This window comes from Vigna angularis, chromosome 2, assembly GCF_016808095.1.
Source record: "Vigna angularis cultivar LongXiaoDou No.4 chromosome 2, ASM1680809v1, whole genome shotgun sequence".
Lineage (NCBI taxonomy): Eukaryota > Viridiplantae > Streptophyta > Magnoliopsida > Fabales > Fabaceae > Vigna > Vigna angularis.
Window position 1 is genome coordinate 34,509,215 of NC_068971.1, and position 13,167 is coordinate 34,522,381.

At 30.8% G+C, this 13,167-nt stretch overlaps 2 protein-coding genes across 2 annotated transcripts; one reads left to right on the forward strand and one right to left on the reverse strand.

Annotated features, from left to right (window-relative positions):
* The first annotated feature begins 1,676 nt into the window (after positions 1-1,676).
* LOC108327518 (receptor-like protein EIX2) lies at positions 1,677-3,135 on the forward strand. The gene is made up of 3 exons (XM_017561212.1): positions 1,677-1,845; positions 1,956-1,972; positions 2,041-3,135. Exons 1-3 carry the CDS (start codon positions 1,677-1,679, stop codon positions 3,133-3,135), a joined length of 1,281 nt encoding a protein of 426 aa, XP_017416701.1.
* A 7,463-nt stretch (positions 3,136-10,598) lies between these two features.
* On the reverse strand, positions 10,599-11,296 carry LOC108327519 (blue copper protein 1a). Its single transcript, XM_017561213.1, has 2 exons — positions 11,128-11,296; positions 10,599-10,903 (listed from the first exon to the last, which is right to left on the reverse strand). Exons 1-2 carry the CDS (start codon positions 11,294-11,296, stop codon positions 10,599-10,601), a joined length of 474 nt encoding a protein of 157 aa, XP_017416702.1.
* Positions 11,297-13,167: the final 1,871 nt, after the last annotated feature.

Here is a 13,167-nt window from a genome sequence, read left to right on the forward strand (position 1 = left end):
AAGGCTTGTAGATAGTAGAGTCCTTTGGACGGTTTAGCATACCCAATCATCTTCAATGTAGAATTCTCCCTTATCTGACAAACCTCAAAAGAAAAGGTTAGATTGCAATTTGAGTCTCTGATGAGACTTTGGACAGAAATCAGATTGAAACAAAAATCTGGGATATACAGAACATTAAAAATAACCAAAACTTTAGAAAATTGTACAGTCCCTGCTTGTTCGGCAGTGATAATAGTGTTGTTTGGCAATCTGATAGAAATAGGTTTAATTTTGTAAAAAGTAACAAAGTTTTTCTTATCATGGGTCACATGATCTGTGGCCCCTGTGTCAAGAATCCAAGAAGAAATACCTTGTTTAACCTCTGTGTTGTCTCTCTGCACCTGGTTAATTTTGTGAGTGGGTTCATCAACCTTCTCTATCATTTTGAGGAGCTTCTGCATCTGTTCAGGGGTAAAGGAATGGAGGGCAGCATTGGTGCTGACCTGGTGTGCAGATTGAACACCCTCTAGACCAGAACTGTTTTGACAGACGTTGGCAGAGCTCCAGTCTCCTTTCCTGTTCGGATTGTTGTCAGGTTTCTTGTACCAAGGGGGGTAACCGTGTTTGGAATAGCACTCATCAACGGTATGATTCATTTTATTGCAATAGGAGCACTGTTTTCCATAGTTAGGGTTCCTTCCTCTCCCCCTTCCTTGACCACGTGGCCCATTACCACGTCCTTGGTTTTTCCAGTTATTGTTTCTTTCAGCAGTGCTGGCCAGAACTTTGGTTTCAACAGTTTGGCTCTGACTGACAGTAGCCAAATATTGTATCTCTTGCCTTTCTTATTGCATGATGAGGGAGAAAACTCTATTGATGTTAGGGAGAGGATCCATCAAAAGGATTTGGGTTCTTACAGTATTGTATGTGTCATTCAAACCTTTCAAGAAGCATATTACATGTTCTATTTCTCTGTACTTCAGAGAAATCTTTGAAAGCTCACAGCTGTAGGGAATATCACAGGTACAAGTGGGTATAGGTCTAAGGGATTCTAATTCTTCCCATAGAATTTTTAGATCTGTGAAGAATTGGCTAACACCTCTCTCTCCCTGTTTAATGGAGTGGATGTCTTGGAGTAGATCAGAAATTTTGAAATAGTCACCTTTAGAGAATCTTTCTTTCAACTCTTCCCATAGCTCCTTGGCTTCTTCTACGTATATTACGCTTTCTGCAATTTCTGGAGAGAGAGAGAGTCTTTATCATCCAAGAAAGAACCATCATATTACATCTCTCCCAAGCATCAAACAGAACCTCACTTCTTTGAGGTTTCTTGATTGACCCATCTATAAACTTGATTTTATTCTTGGAAAGGAGAGCCCTCCTCATGCTTCTGCTCCAAGAAGAGTAATTGTTGTCATTTAGAACTTGAGAGATGAGAGTGAGTCCTGGATTCTCCCCAGGATGCAAGTAGAAAGGGCTGGTAGGATTAACAGATTGATCTATGTGCTCCATAGCAGTAGAAAACGATCAAAAGATAAAATCAAGAATCAGTCCAAGAAATGATGCAAGACTTGAAAACAGGGGCAGCGGAAGCAGAGCAGATTTAAAACCTGCTCTGATACCATATTAAAATATGGCCCAACATATCTTTGAGCACTGTGCGGCCCAATTGTGGCAAAAGCCCGTGAGAAGACTTAATGTCTCTCTTGGACGAGCGTGCTGACGAAGAGACATCCTTCGTTCAGACAGCCGAGAGAGAGACAGAGCCTAGGGCTCTTCCAGTAGCTAAGAAGAAAAGTGGAATGGCATGCTCCAGTGCATGGACGTCTGGGAAGAGACGCAATCGGCACAAAGGCTTCGTCGGAGGTAAGAAAATGCTCTTACTTTATTTACTGTAATAAAATCTGTTTGTGTGTTACATGTTACTACTGAAAATAAAATGGAGAACTATATTTATAGAGTTCTTTTGGGAAAAGGGGGAACAACGGGAATGGTAAACTGAAATAGCCGATTACTGTCTTTTGACAGTAATCTCAATAGGCAATTTCTTGTGTTTTGCAGTCTTCCAATTCTCTCCATAACAATTTCACAGGAACACTACCTCATTTATCACCAAAGGTCAATTATGTGGATTTATCTCGTAACTCTTTCAGAGGATCGGTTCCACATGCTTGGAAGAACTTCAAATATTTGTATTTTATCAATTTGTGGAATAATAATTTATTCGGTGAAGTTCTTATGATGCTCTCATGTTTGACGCATTTGAAAGTTATCAACCTTGAAAAAAATGAATTTTTTGGAGCTATACCAAACAACATGTCGAAAGACTTAGAAGTGGTGATATTAAGATCTAATAAATTTGAGGGAAGTATTCCACCTCAATTATTCCTTCTCTCTGATTTGATTCATTTGGATCTTGCCCCCCACAATAAGCTTTCAGGATCAATTCCTCATATTACGTATAACACTACACTCATGATAGCAAATGGTTATTCAACAAATCTCATAGCTGAGGAAGACAACATTAATTTCTATGAAAAAGGTAATGTTTATGAACGTAAACTTGACTTGTACAGGCGAACCATTGACCTTTCAGCTAACAAGATATCTGGAGAGATTCCTTCAGAATTATTTAAGCTGATTGGAGTTCAAACATTAAATTTGTCTTATAATCATTTGACTGGAACAATACCAAACACAATTGGAGGAATGAAAAATCTGGAATCTCTTGATCTCTCTAATAATAAGCTTTTTGGAGAAATTCCAGAAAACATGGCTACCTTGTCTTTTCTGAGTTATTTGAATCTATCATGCAACAATTTTTCTGGACAAATTCCAAAAGGGACTCAACTTCAAAGTTTCAACGTATCAAGCTATGATGGGAACCGGGAACTTTGTGGAGATCCTCTTAAAAAGTGTAACATGGAAAAAGATGCTGTGAATACAATCCAACATGGAATGAATGAAGATAGTGAATTTGATGAAGAATCACTCTACCTTGGAATGGGAGTTGGGTTTGCGGTTGGATTTTGGGGAGTTTTTGGTTCTTTGCTCATTTTTAGGAAATGGAGACACAAATACTACATGTTGCTCAATCAATTGTATGACCAACTTTATGTTACTTACATGCTCAAATTCAATAACTTCCGTTGCTGAGAAACACAACAGTCACTTCAGGTTAGTAAAACTAACATTATAATTTTAGTTATTTATTTTTCTGTTATTTATGCTAGTTTAGGAGAAAATATCCTCGATCAGTATTAAATATTGTGACGACAATCTGAACTGTCTGCATCAAGTTGAAAGAATAAGTTTAAATATGATTTTATGGCATATACTTAAGAGTTAGTTAGTGTAATCTACCAAATTAAATGAGTATTATGATGTTGTCATCGGGGCTGAAAAGATAGACTACATTTTCGAATGCACTGATAAAGATTTGCACTTGAATTTCAAAGAAAGAAGTTATGAAATTGTATTCAATTTATCTAATAGTTACAATTATTCATGCATGTGTTTATTTTGAAGCTATTTAGATTATTTATGTCCAAAAATTGAAGTTAAAAACTGTATCTGGAATTGAAGTAGGCTGGAAATGTGGATATGTTTGAAATAGGAGATGAAGTGGAGGGATCATTTGCAGCTTAGCTTTGGTTTCTGAATGATGCCATGAAGAGCCTCAGTCCAACTATTGTGTCCACAAGCCTTTCGGTGTTCAATTTCTGAATTTTCGTTAATTACTGTCTTTTATTTTGTTGTTATCTGTTTTTGTCTGGATAATTAGATAGGGTTCATCATGAACATTATTGTGTAGCCTCATTGAAATGGAGTGTTAATGGCAAAGTTTAGTACTTCGTATTGTAGGTGAATTGTTGTACTATAATTCAATTATTTATAATTTAAAATTATTAAGTTTTAAATAACTGATTTAGATTATTTATTGAAAAAGATTAATAAAATAGTCGTAGATACAAAAACGATGTTGGTGTTTTATAAATGTAATTTTAGGTTATAAAGTATATAATATGTATTCTTTATAATGTTCATATCACATTTTCAATTTTTAAAAAAATAAACTTCTAATAAGTTCTACTTTGTATTTTATTTAACCGTTTCAAATGTTATGTGAAGTTGGCAATTCAAAGGCCAAACAACAGTCAGCCAAAGAAGGTAAATAAGGAGAAGTGAGTTCTAAGAGGATTCGAAATGTGATGGGAGAAGGAATTATTAGAATTGACAAATCCAAATAAAAATAAAAAAACTATTAACAGGGCAGAAAGCGATATTACCTTCTTTTGTGCATCCGCATTCTCCAATGAGTTTGTGTATAAGTTATCTGAGTTAGTTTATAAGTTATTTAATTTTCTTTTATTACTATCTCTTGTATTTTAATATATATTTTTATCATCTTATTTTATTTTTATTATTATTGTTATCTATTTCAATCTTATAATTTTAATTAATCATTATTCAATTTTAAATATTTGGTTGGTTACTTTTTAATTTTTTATGTATTTTAAATTAAAAAATATAAGATTACAAATTAATAAATATTTCATGTAACAATAGTTTAAATAAAAAATAAAAATTTAAATTTTTAAAAAATAAATAAAAAATTAATTTAATTAATGCACATTACATAAATTCATTTAAGTAATATGATATATTAGTTCACGAGGTAGTTTATCAAACACTTATAATATGATATATTAGTTTTATTAGTAACTTATCATATCAAAATATTTCTTTTTATAATTCTAACATTTTCCCTAGAAATTAAAAAATTTATTTCCAAAACTTCAAATTTAAACTATTTAATAGAACACCTTTGCAACAATATTCGGGCAAAGAATTTCAAATGTAGAAAAAAGAGGTTAGAATAATTGTTAAAATGGCTTGATTAATGAAGAATCAACTTGTAAAATAGTTCAAAATAATTTTCATGCTAAGCTTATGATGAAAACAAAATTAATTATATGGGATGAAGCATCAATGATGAATAGATTATGTCTTGAATTTCTTGATAAAATATTAAGGGACATTATAAAAAATATTAATGACATAAGTTAAGAAAACCCACTTGGTGATGAAGTTTTTGTATTGAAAGGTTATTTTAAATAGATCTTGCCTATTTTAAAAAAAATGCAAATATGATGTTAATTTAATAATAACTATTCTAACTTGTGAAAAGGTTGTAAAGTCTTAAAACTTACTAAGTACATAAGATTAAGTGCTGCCACTAATGAAATTACAGCAGATATTAAAGAATTTGCAAATTTTATTTTGAAAATTGGAGATGGACAAATAAATTTAAGCGAAAATGGCAAAAGCATTATTGAAATACCAAAAGTTGGTAATCACAGGAAAAAGTACATTAGGGACAAGATTTTTATACTAATGAATTAAGTTTCTTCTAAATCATGATTCTCTTTTAAGTTTTAAAGAAGACAATTTATAATATTACTGTGCTTTTCAATGACAATCAGTCAAGATCAAATTCTAGATCGTCAAGGCTTTTTATGATTTTATTTTATTTCTTAATTATTAATTGAAATTATTATTAGTAGTAGCATAATTTATATTTAATACTATATAAATAAATTTAATATGTATAAAGACCTATAAAATAATATTTTAAGAGTAACAGTGATTTATAAAATAGTAAAACTCAACTATTTTAAGTTTTAATATAATTATTTTTTATTATAAATGAGTTTCATAATTTTTTTTAAATTATTTTTATTTGTTTTGACGGATTCGATGATCATTTGTACAACAAGAATAAGCTTGAGAAGACAAATCTATGTCAGTATAAAGGTTTGTGTTTTTACTTTAATAATGTTAATGTTCCTTAATTTTTGAAAAGTGAAGAGATGAGGTTTCCAAGCACAAATGTCTCAAAAAAAAATTGTCAAGTTGTTATTTGTGATTAAATGTTTGACCTCAAAAAAAGAATGCTTTGCAGCAACTCAAATAAAATGACCCCAACAGACCACCAACCAATTGGCCGTATACGCAGTAACATTTGCACAAGTTAGGTTCCAAATGTAGATGGGATGAGTATTCATAGTATATAAAGTAGAATGCAATCACTAAATCAGCTAGCTACAATGATCAAAACATTTTTCACTCAACTACATCATTTCACTATAAAGAACAGCAATCAATTTGTGATATTTTCAGCATTATTAAGAACTTAATTTAATTCTACACATAAGGGAAATCAAGTATTCTGTAAACCGTCCATAGAATGACAAAAGTAAACTTTATATCTTACGTTTTCTTTAACATGTATTTTATATTGTAGAATTTGTCTAACTGATACTGAAATAAATGATTTCATTATTTGTGGAGACCAAAACGTGACCTCCCTACCTCTAAAACACTAAGAGTTTTATGTTCCAAAACAGTTCTATAGTCATGAGAAAATAAATTATTTATATTTGGAAGTTTTTTGGTAAAGGGAATAGGTTGGTTTTTTTCTCGTACTAACAAGGTACCTTAACCTTCTCATTTGGAATATGTAAAATTTATGATTAAAAACTCCGAAAACAACTGAGAGAAATAGAGTAATGATTAGATCAAAGATGGGTATTTCAAGGTACAAGTATGCCTACTGATAGTAAAGAATTTCCAGAAAATATTGAATGAAACATGAGTAAGTTTTGAAGTTTCATCATGTTCGAAACCAAATATCTGTAAGAGAAAAAAAAATTGATGGTACTGAAGATTTAGATCTATCAAACTCAAGAACATAATGTATCTCCCATTTGGATCATACTAAACCGTACTCATCTTTTATAGTGCAGAGCCATATTACTTCCGGAATTAACAAGTAACTAACGGGAATCTTGTAAGCAAAGAAAAGAAAAGAAGGAAAGGAGACCCAAAAAGAGAAATTCTCAGTAATTTGAAAAGGCAGTGTTAAAAAACAAGGAACTCATTATGAAACATGGAAGAAGGAAGAGGTTTAGTAAAACAGATAAGTGCCTAAAACTGTTTGATGAAATATCTCGGTGAAAATTGAACGTGAAAACAGTGGTATAATGAATGATTAAATTTAACAAAGTAAAACTATTTTGAATGGAAAGAAGTAAACATGACATACACATCGATTTGGCGAAGCGCAGGAATAAAAAATCAATAAATAAAAGTAATGAAAACGAAAAAACAGTATGAGCTGCGTCAGTTATCACAGTGAAATGGAATTGCAAAATGAATATATTAAAATTGGAGTACAATGACTACAATAAATTAGAAACAAAAATTGAAAGTAATATTGGCCAATTGAAATCATAAAAGCAAACTAAAACTGGTGCAGAACTAAATTTTGAAAACTGGAATAACCATCAAAGCAGTAAAACCTAATTACTAAAACTGGCAAAGCTGTCAAATGAGTGCAGAATTGAAATCAAACTTCTGTTTCGATCATCTATCTAAAGCTAAAGTATGTATCACTTTGAAATTTTGATGCGCAAAACTAAAAATTGCTTCAATCAGAAACAGTGACGGAAAGCTAAAAATGCAAGGCCGGAAACAGAGTTAACTATGTGAAATTTGCATAAATCTGAAATGTAAAATTGTAGATGAGTTTAAAGCAATAGACAAAGTAAAAGCATGATGAAATTGCATTGTAAAGAAACTAAAACAGCATTCAAAGATGAAGAACAGATTTAGGACTTAATTCCAATAGCAAAAGCAGTAAAGAAATTGAATCAATCCAAACAAAGAAAGTAAAAGAGATTAGAGAAGAATACAAATATGAAATTGCAAACGAAATTTGGAGCCAATGGACAGAAAATAAACTGTCCAGAACTTGAAAGAAAATGAAAACTAAAGCTGCTTCTCCCTCTAAAACTAAACTACCTAATACTAATTGTGACAAAAAAAACGTAAAAACTGTCCAGAAAATAAGAGTTATAAAAAAATCAATCATTACACTTCGTTCGACTTAACTACCACTAACTAATCCTACAAGTAATTAAATAATGAAAGATATATGGCTTCAGTTAGGTGCAACACTGTCCTAAAGAAAAAACATATTTTGGCTCTCACGAACATGAATGGGGAATATGAAACGGTTAGAAATAAAAAGCCATGAAGATTTTAGACACAGGGAGTGACATCACCATTTTGGTCTAGAAAGACAATGAAATCATTTATTTCAAACCCTGTAATGATAATTTAAACAAATTCCATAATAAAAATGCAATGTCAAAGAAAACAGAAGCTCTATAGCAATCAAAATGCAGCGTACAAAATAAAAAATAAAAAAATATCAATTCCACATCCAGTATGCAGCATGTGAGGAATAAGTTGAAGAAAGGTAAAACTCCTCTAATAAATGAGATTTCACCTTCTACTGTTACAACAAGCCTCTAGAGATCATTTCACGAAGAAATGCCTCTGCCTTATCAGTGCCATCCTTTCCCAAGAGAGCGGTAATCATTATTTCAAAAGCTACTGCATCAGGCAAGCAACCATTGTCTTCCATTTTGGACCATAAGGTCAATGCCTCATCAAGCAAATCCTTTTTACAAAGACCACTTATCATAGTACTATAACTACATACATCTAAAGGGTAGCCTTTAATTGAAAGATCTCTTGTGCCTTCTCAAGTCTTCCCCCTCTGCAGATTCCATTAATAAGTATGTTCCATGTGTACATATCCGGCTGAATTCCCTTTTCCATCATTAAACTCACTTTAAATCAACTTTCTAACATGGTATCAGACTCATGATTAGAGCCTATCTACCGAGTTCTAAGTGGACATTATATTCTTCTATTCCACCCGCTATCGGACCGTTATTAGACCACCCAATTTCTACTATCACGCACGAGATGTCTATACCTCAGCGTGAAGGGGGTGTGTTGGAAGTCTCACATATAATATATAAGTGAAATGCAAACCTCACCTTACAAGCCGGTTTTGTGGGGTTGAGTTAGGCTTAAAGTCCACTTCTAATATGATATCAGAGTCATAGTTAGAGTCTATCCTACCAAGTTCTAAAATGGGGTTGAGTTAGGCTTAAACACACCTTTTAATAATTGGCGAAGAACAATGTTCCCACTGGTGGAGGAGAAGAGAACACAAATTACTGTAATAATAAAATAGAGTAGGGACTTGACAACTATATAAAATTTCTAAAAATTATCCCTATATAGAACTTTAGACTTCGATTTTTTTATAAAACCAAATCTATTTTTATAGGTTTCAATTTTAGAAAAAACAAAGCCTAAAATTTGTCACTCAAATAAAATATTTTAAATATAATGATATTTTTTAAATTATTAAGTATCTTTAAACACCGTTTCTTATACAATTGAAGCCTATTCATCTAAAGGCTTCAATTTTTCAAAGAATTGAAGCTTAAAACATTTGCAATAATTTTAAAAATGTTATTGTATTTTTATAAATTTTGTTTACATAAAGTCAAATGGACTTTTTCATTGGAATGTTTAATCTTTATAGCCAACTTAGCTTCAAATATATTTCGCATTTGAATTGCCCATGTTGCATAAATTTCTCTATTATATCCAATTCATATAGACTATAACATTATATTTTACAATTCGTTGTATTATAATTTTGCAATATAACATTGTTTATCGAAAAGTTCATTCAAACGATTCAAACATTATAATTTATATGAATATTTAAATAGCCTTAAATTTGAATTTGAATTATATCTGTAATATTTAACCTGTTCAAATTTATTGATCTTTGGAAGGAAGGAAATAGGAAATACAAACAAACACAACGAAAAAGGCACGGTCTCACGGAAGTATGTCTCCTCAGTCAACGCATCCCCAATTCTATATTCTCCTCTCTCTCTTTTTTTTGTTATATATATAGAGAGAGATATGGTATTAAAAATAATTTTTTTTATTAATAATAATAAAAACTAGAAATATATTTCCTTTTACTTAAATAACTTTATTTTTCATGTATTTATCTTCAACCAAACGTCTCCACTTTCACCATTCATCACATGTTTCTTTTTAACTAAATAACCTTAATTTTTACTCTAGTTCATTTTTTTAGTCTTTTTTTTATCTCGCTCCATTTCTTTTGTCACTCAACAGAGCATGAGTAACGAATTTAACCTTAAAAAGTGTAAAATAAAAGTGAAATTTACACAATTAATAGGTGAAATAGAGTAAAAAAAAACAAAGACTTTTCTCTCCAATTACTTCAATCGAGAGTGAAAAAAATAAAGTAACTGCAATCTAGAGATACAGTGGATTTTATTTTAATTTAAGGGAGAGAAAAAAAAATCAATAATGTAAAGTAGACTTAAAACATTTAGTTCACAAATTAAAGTTTTAGCAAAATAGCACAATACTAAATATTTGCAGTACTATGTGTTATTAACGAAATACATTAGAAATCATAATTAGCAGAAAGAATTACGATTTACTTATGAATATAAGAGGTAATTAATAGGAATGGGTAACGAAGCATGCATCGTGTTTTCCACAAACACTTATCTTGCAGTCCAAATCAAATCAGACATATTATTGAGACGAGCTTATAACAAAAACAACATAAAACGAATGATGATAATGCATCCAGCAAGGAAATAAAAGTTTTTGCTCAAATGGTAGGTGCGTTGATCTCAGGCAAGGATTGCTGCTCCGGCAACGATGAGGGCCCCAGCAGAGAGAGAAGCGACGAGAGAAGGAGCGGAGGAAGTGGGAGCCGGTGCCGGAGCTGCAGACTCGACGTTGATGACGAGCTTCATTTGATGATTGCTGCAGTGGTTGCCTTTGCCGCAAATGTACCACTTCCTCCCTTCTGATTTCAGCGTGATGCCGTCCTTTCCGCTTGAGAATACATCGTTCGCTGCCGTGGAACTGCAATCGTGGAACTCTGTTTGGCTCACTTTCACCACGTTGTGCTTCGAGCTGTCATAGTTGAACACTGCCATAAGAGCATCTTCATCTTAGCAAAGGAACTCCAAACACGTATAATATTCATGTGAAGAACCATTGTTTTTTCTTTTATGTTTAATAAAACGGTAAAAAAGATAAAGCTTTTATAAGAGCATTCATTCATGCAAATCATAGTGATAACTTCGAGAAGTATATGTAAAGTGGGAAGCAAAATTAACTGAGAAGAAATAGCTAGGGTTTTTCGGAACATACAAAGGTTGTCACCGACACGGAAAACCTTGTCTTGTGCCCAAACTGTGTAGTTAAAATCAAGAGTCCAACCCTTGTCATCACCCACAACAAAATCAGTAGCCAAAGCAACCGAGGAAAGCAGAACCATGGAGATGGCAAAGAAGGCAAGACTAGCTGAAGAAGAAGCCATTTGATTATTGAACTAAGGAGTTAGAGTAAATAAGGGAAGAACTAACAAATGTTTTCTATGCAAATGTTTTTGCTTAGATGAATTGTTAGGTCACACCGATTTGAAAATGAATGACGATTAGATATATAGGAGTTGTAATATTGATTTTATCGACATTCTTGGCCGGCTTTTACCCTCTGAGTTGTATTTACTCTTCCAAATACAACTTTTCTTGGACTTAATCTTTAGACATTGTAAATTATATATATATCTCCCTTTTAGACTTAATATACATAAATTAAGAAATCTTTACTATGTAAAATGTTTTCTAACTCAAGAATATGCATATTTTGATGCTTTGCATCTCGAGCGATGAATATTATTAGGAAACTAATACTTTTACATATAATAAATTTTTACACTTTGATATTATCCTTCATCATCTTTTAATTTTTATTTCTTTACAAATATAAAATATTAATTTTTTTATGATTATTTTACCCATCAATATCAAATGAATGTTTTTTTTTTCTCAAAGAATTTTTTTTCATATTGTTAGATACTAATATATTTGAGAAAAAAATATTAGTTAATTTGACATTAAAACATCAAATGTTTTACTATAAATAAACGTCTAAAATTATAATAAAATGTAAACAAATTATATTGTTTTTTTCTAATAAATAAAAGAAATAGTGTTAAAAAATATGTTGTATATTTATTTTTGTTTTGTTTTTGCTTAGAAAGAATGAGGTGGATGTATGCCATGTGGAAGGAGGGGAATGGATAAAGCATTGGAAGAGAGAATATTTGTTCCGGCGGCCTGCTTTCTGCTATGTCGTACTATTTGCCTGCAGACATACATAATAGACACACGAACAATAGCTACCGCTTGATCATGATCAAGATAAGTTTTGCCTTTTCATTGGTAATATGGGAGATGAAGTAAATAGGTATAAAAAATGGTCAGAAATGAAGTGGAAATATATGGATTTGGTTGAAGAAAAAATTAACTAAAATTAAAAAATAATTATATAAATATAATATTAATAGAAATTTTTTTACATATAATTTATATGAAAAAATTGTGAATTTAATTAATGAAGAACCGCTAGAACTAATTCGATAGTGACCAAATTCCTAGTTGCAATTTCAAAATATATAATGATGGATATGCAAAACCAAAAGTTTTACCTCTTCACCACAACGGTTTAAAGTTCTTGGCACCGATAAAGTTTCTTCTTCTTATAAAAACGGTTTATTGTTATATCAAATAAATATACATAATAAGTAATAAAGTAGATAAGTTTAGATACATGTTATTTTAAGATATTCATATTATTTAGAAAATTTATGATTATTTATTAATTTAAACAAAAACTCTTTTGAAATTTGAAAGAATGAAAATTATTGATTTATAAATAAAATAAATCTATTTATAAAAAAACAATGAAATTATTAAATTAAAATATACAATAAAGACTTCATAGAGTTGAACTTCCTCATCCAATTTAGTGTAAAAATACTTAATAATATATCTCTAATTTCTACTCTAACATTTATATCACTATTTAACAAGTTCTGATTTCTTATAAACAATTCTAAACCTTAATAATAAAACCAATGATTAAATATTGATGTTTAGAGTTGAATTTATTAATTGTTCTTTCCTAGTCTAGCTTTTAATATCATGTTAAAAAATTCCGATACTTACAACACTACAAAAATAATGTAATATAGGAAGGATTTATTTCTAGTGGTTTTGAAAACTTTCGAAATTTTCATGCGATTTTATTAAAATTGTAGTTTAGTTTGGAGTTTTTATCCAAAAGAAATTTCTGAATGTATCGATATTATTTTGTTCACTGCAATCCCTAATCAAACGCTCTTCT

Coding starts and splice junctions, on each gene's coding strand:
- LOC108327518 (XM_017561212.1), top strand. CDS start 1,677: ATGTCTCTCTTGGACGAGCGTGCTGACGAAGAGACATCCTTCGTTCAG.
- LOC108327519 (XM_017561213.1), bottom strand. CDS start 11,296: ATGGCTTCTTCTTCAGCTAGTCTTGCCTTCTTTGCCATCTCCATGGTT. Junction 10,904..11,127: donor CCGTGTCGGTGACAACCTTT/GTATGTTCCGAA, acceptor CTCTTATGGCAG/TGTTCAACTATGACAGCTCG.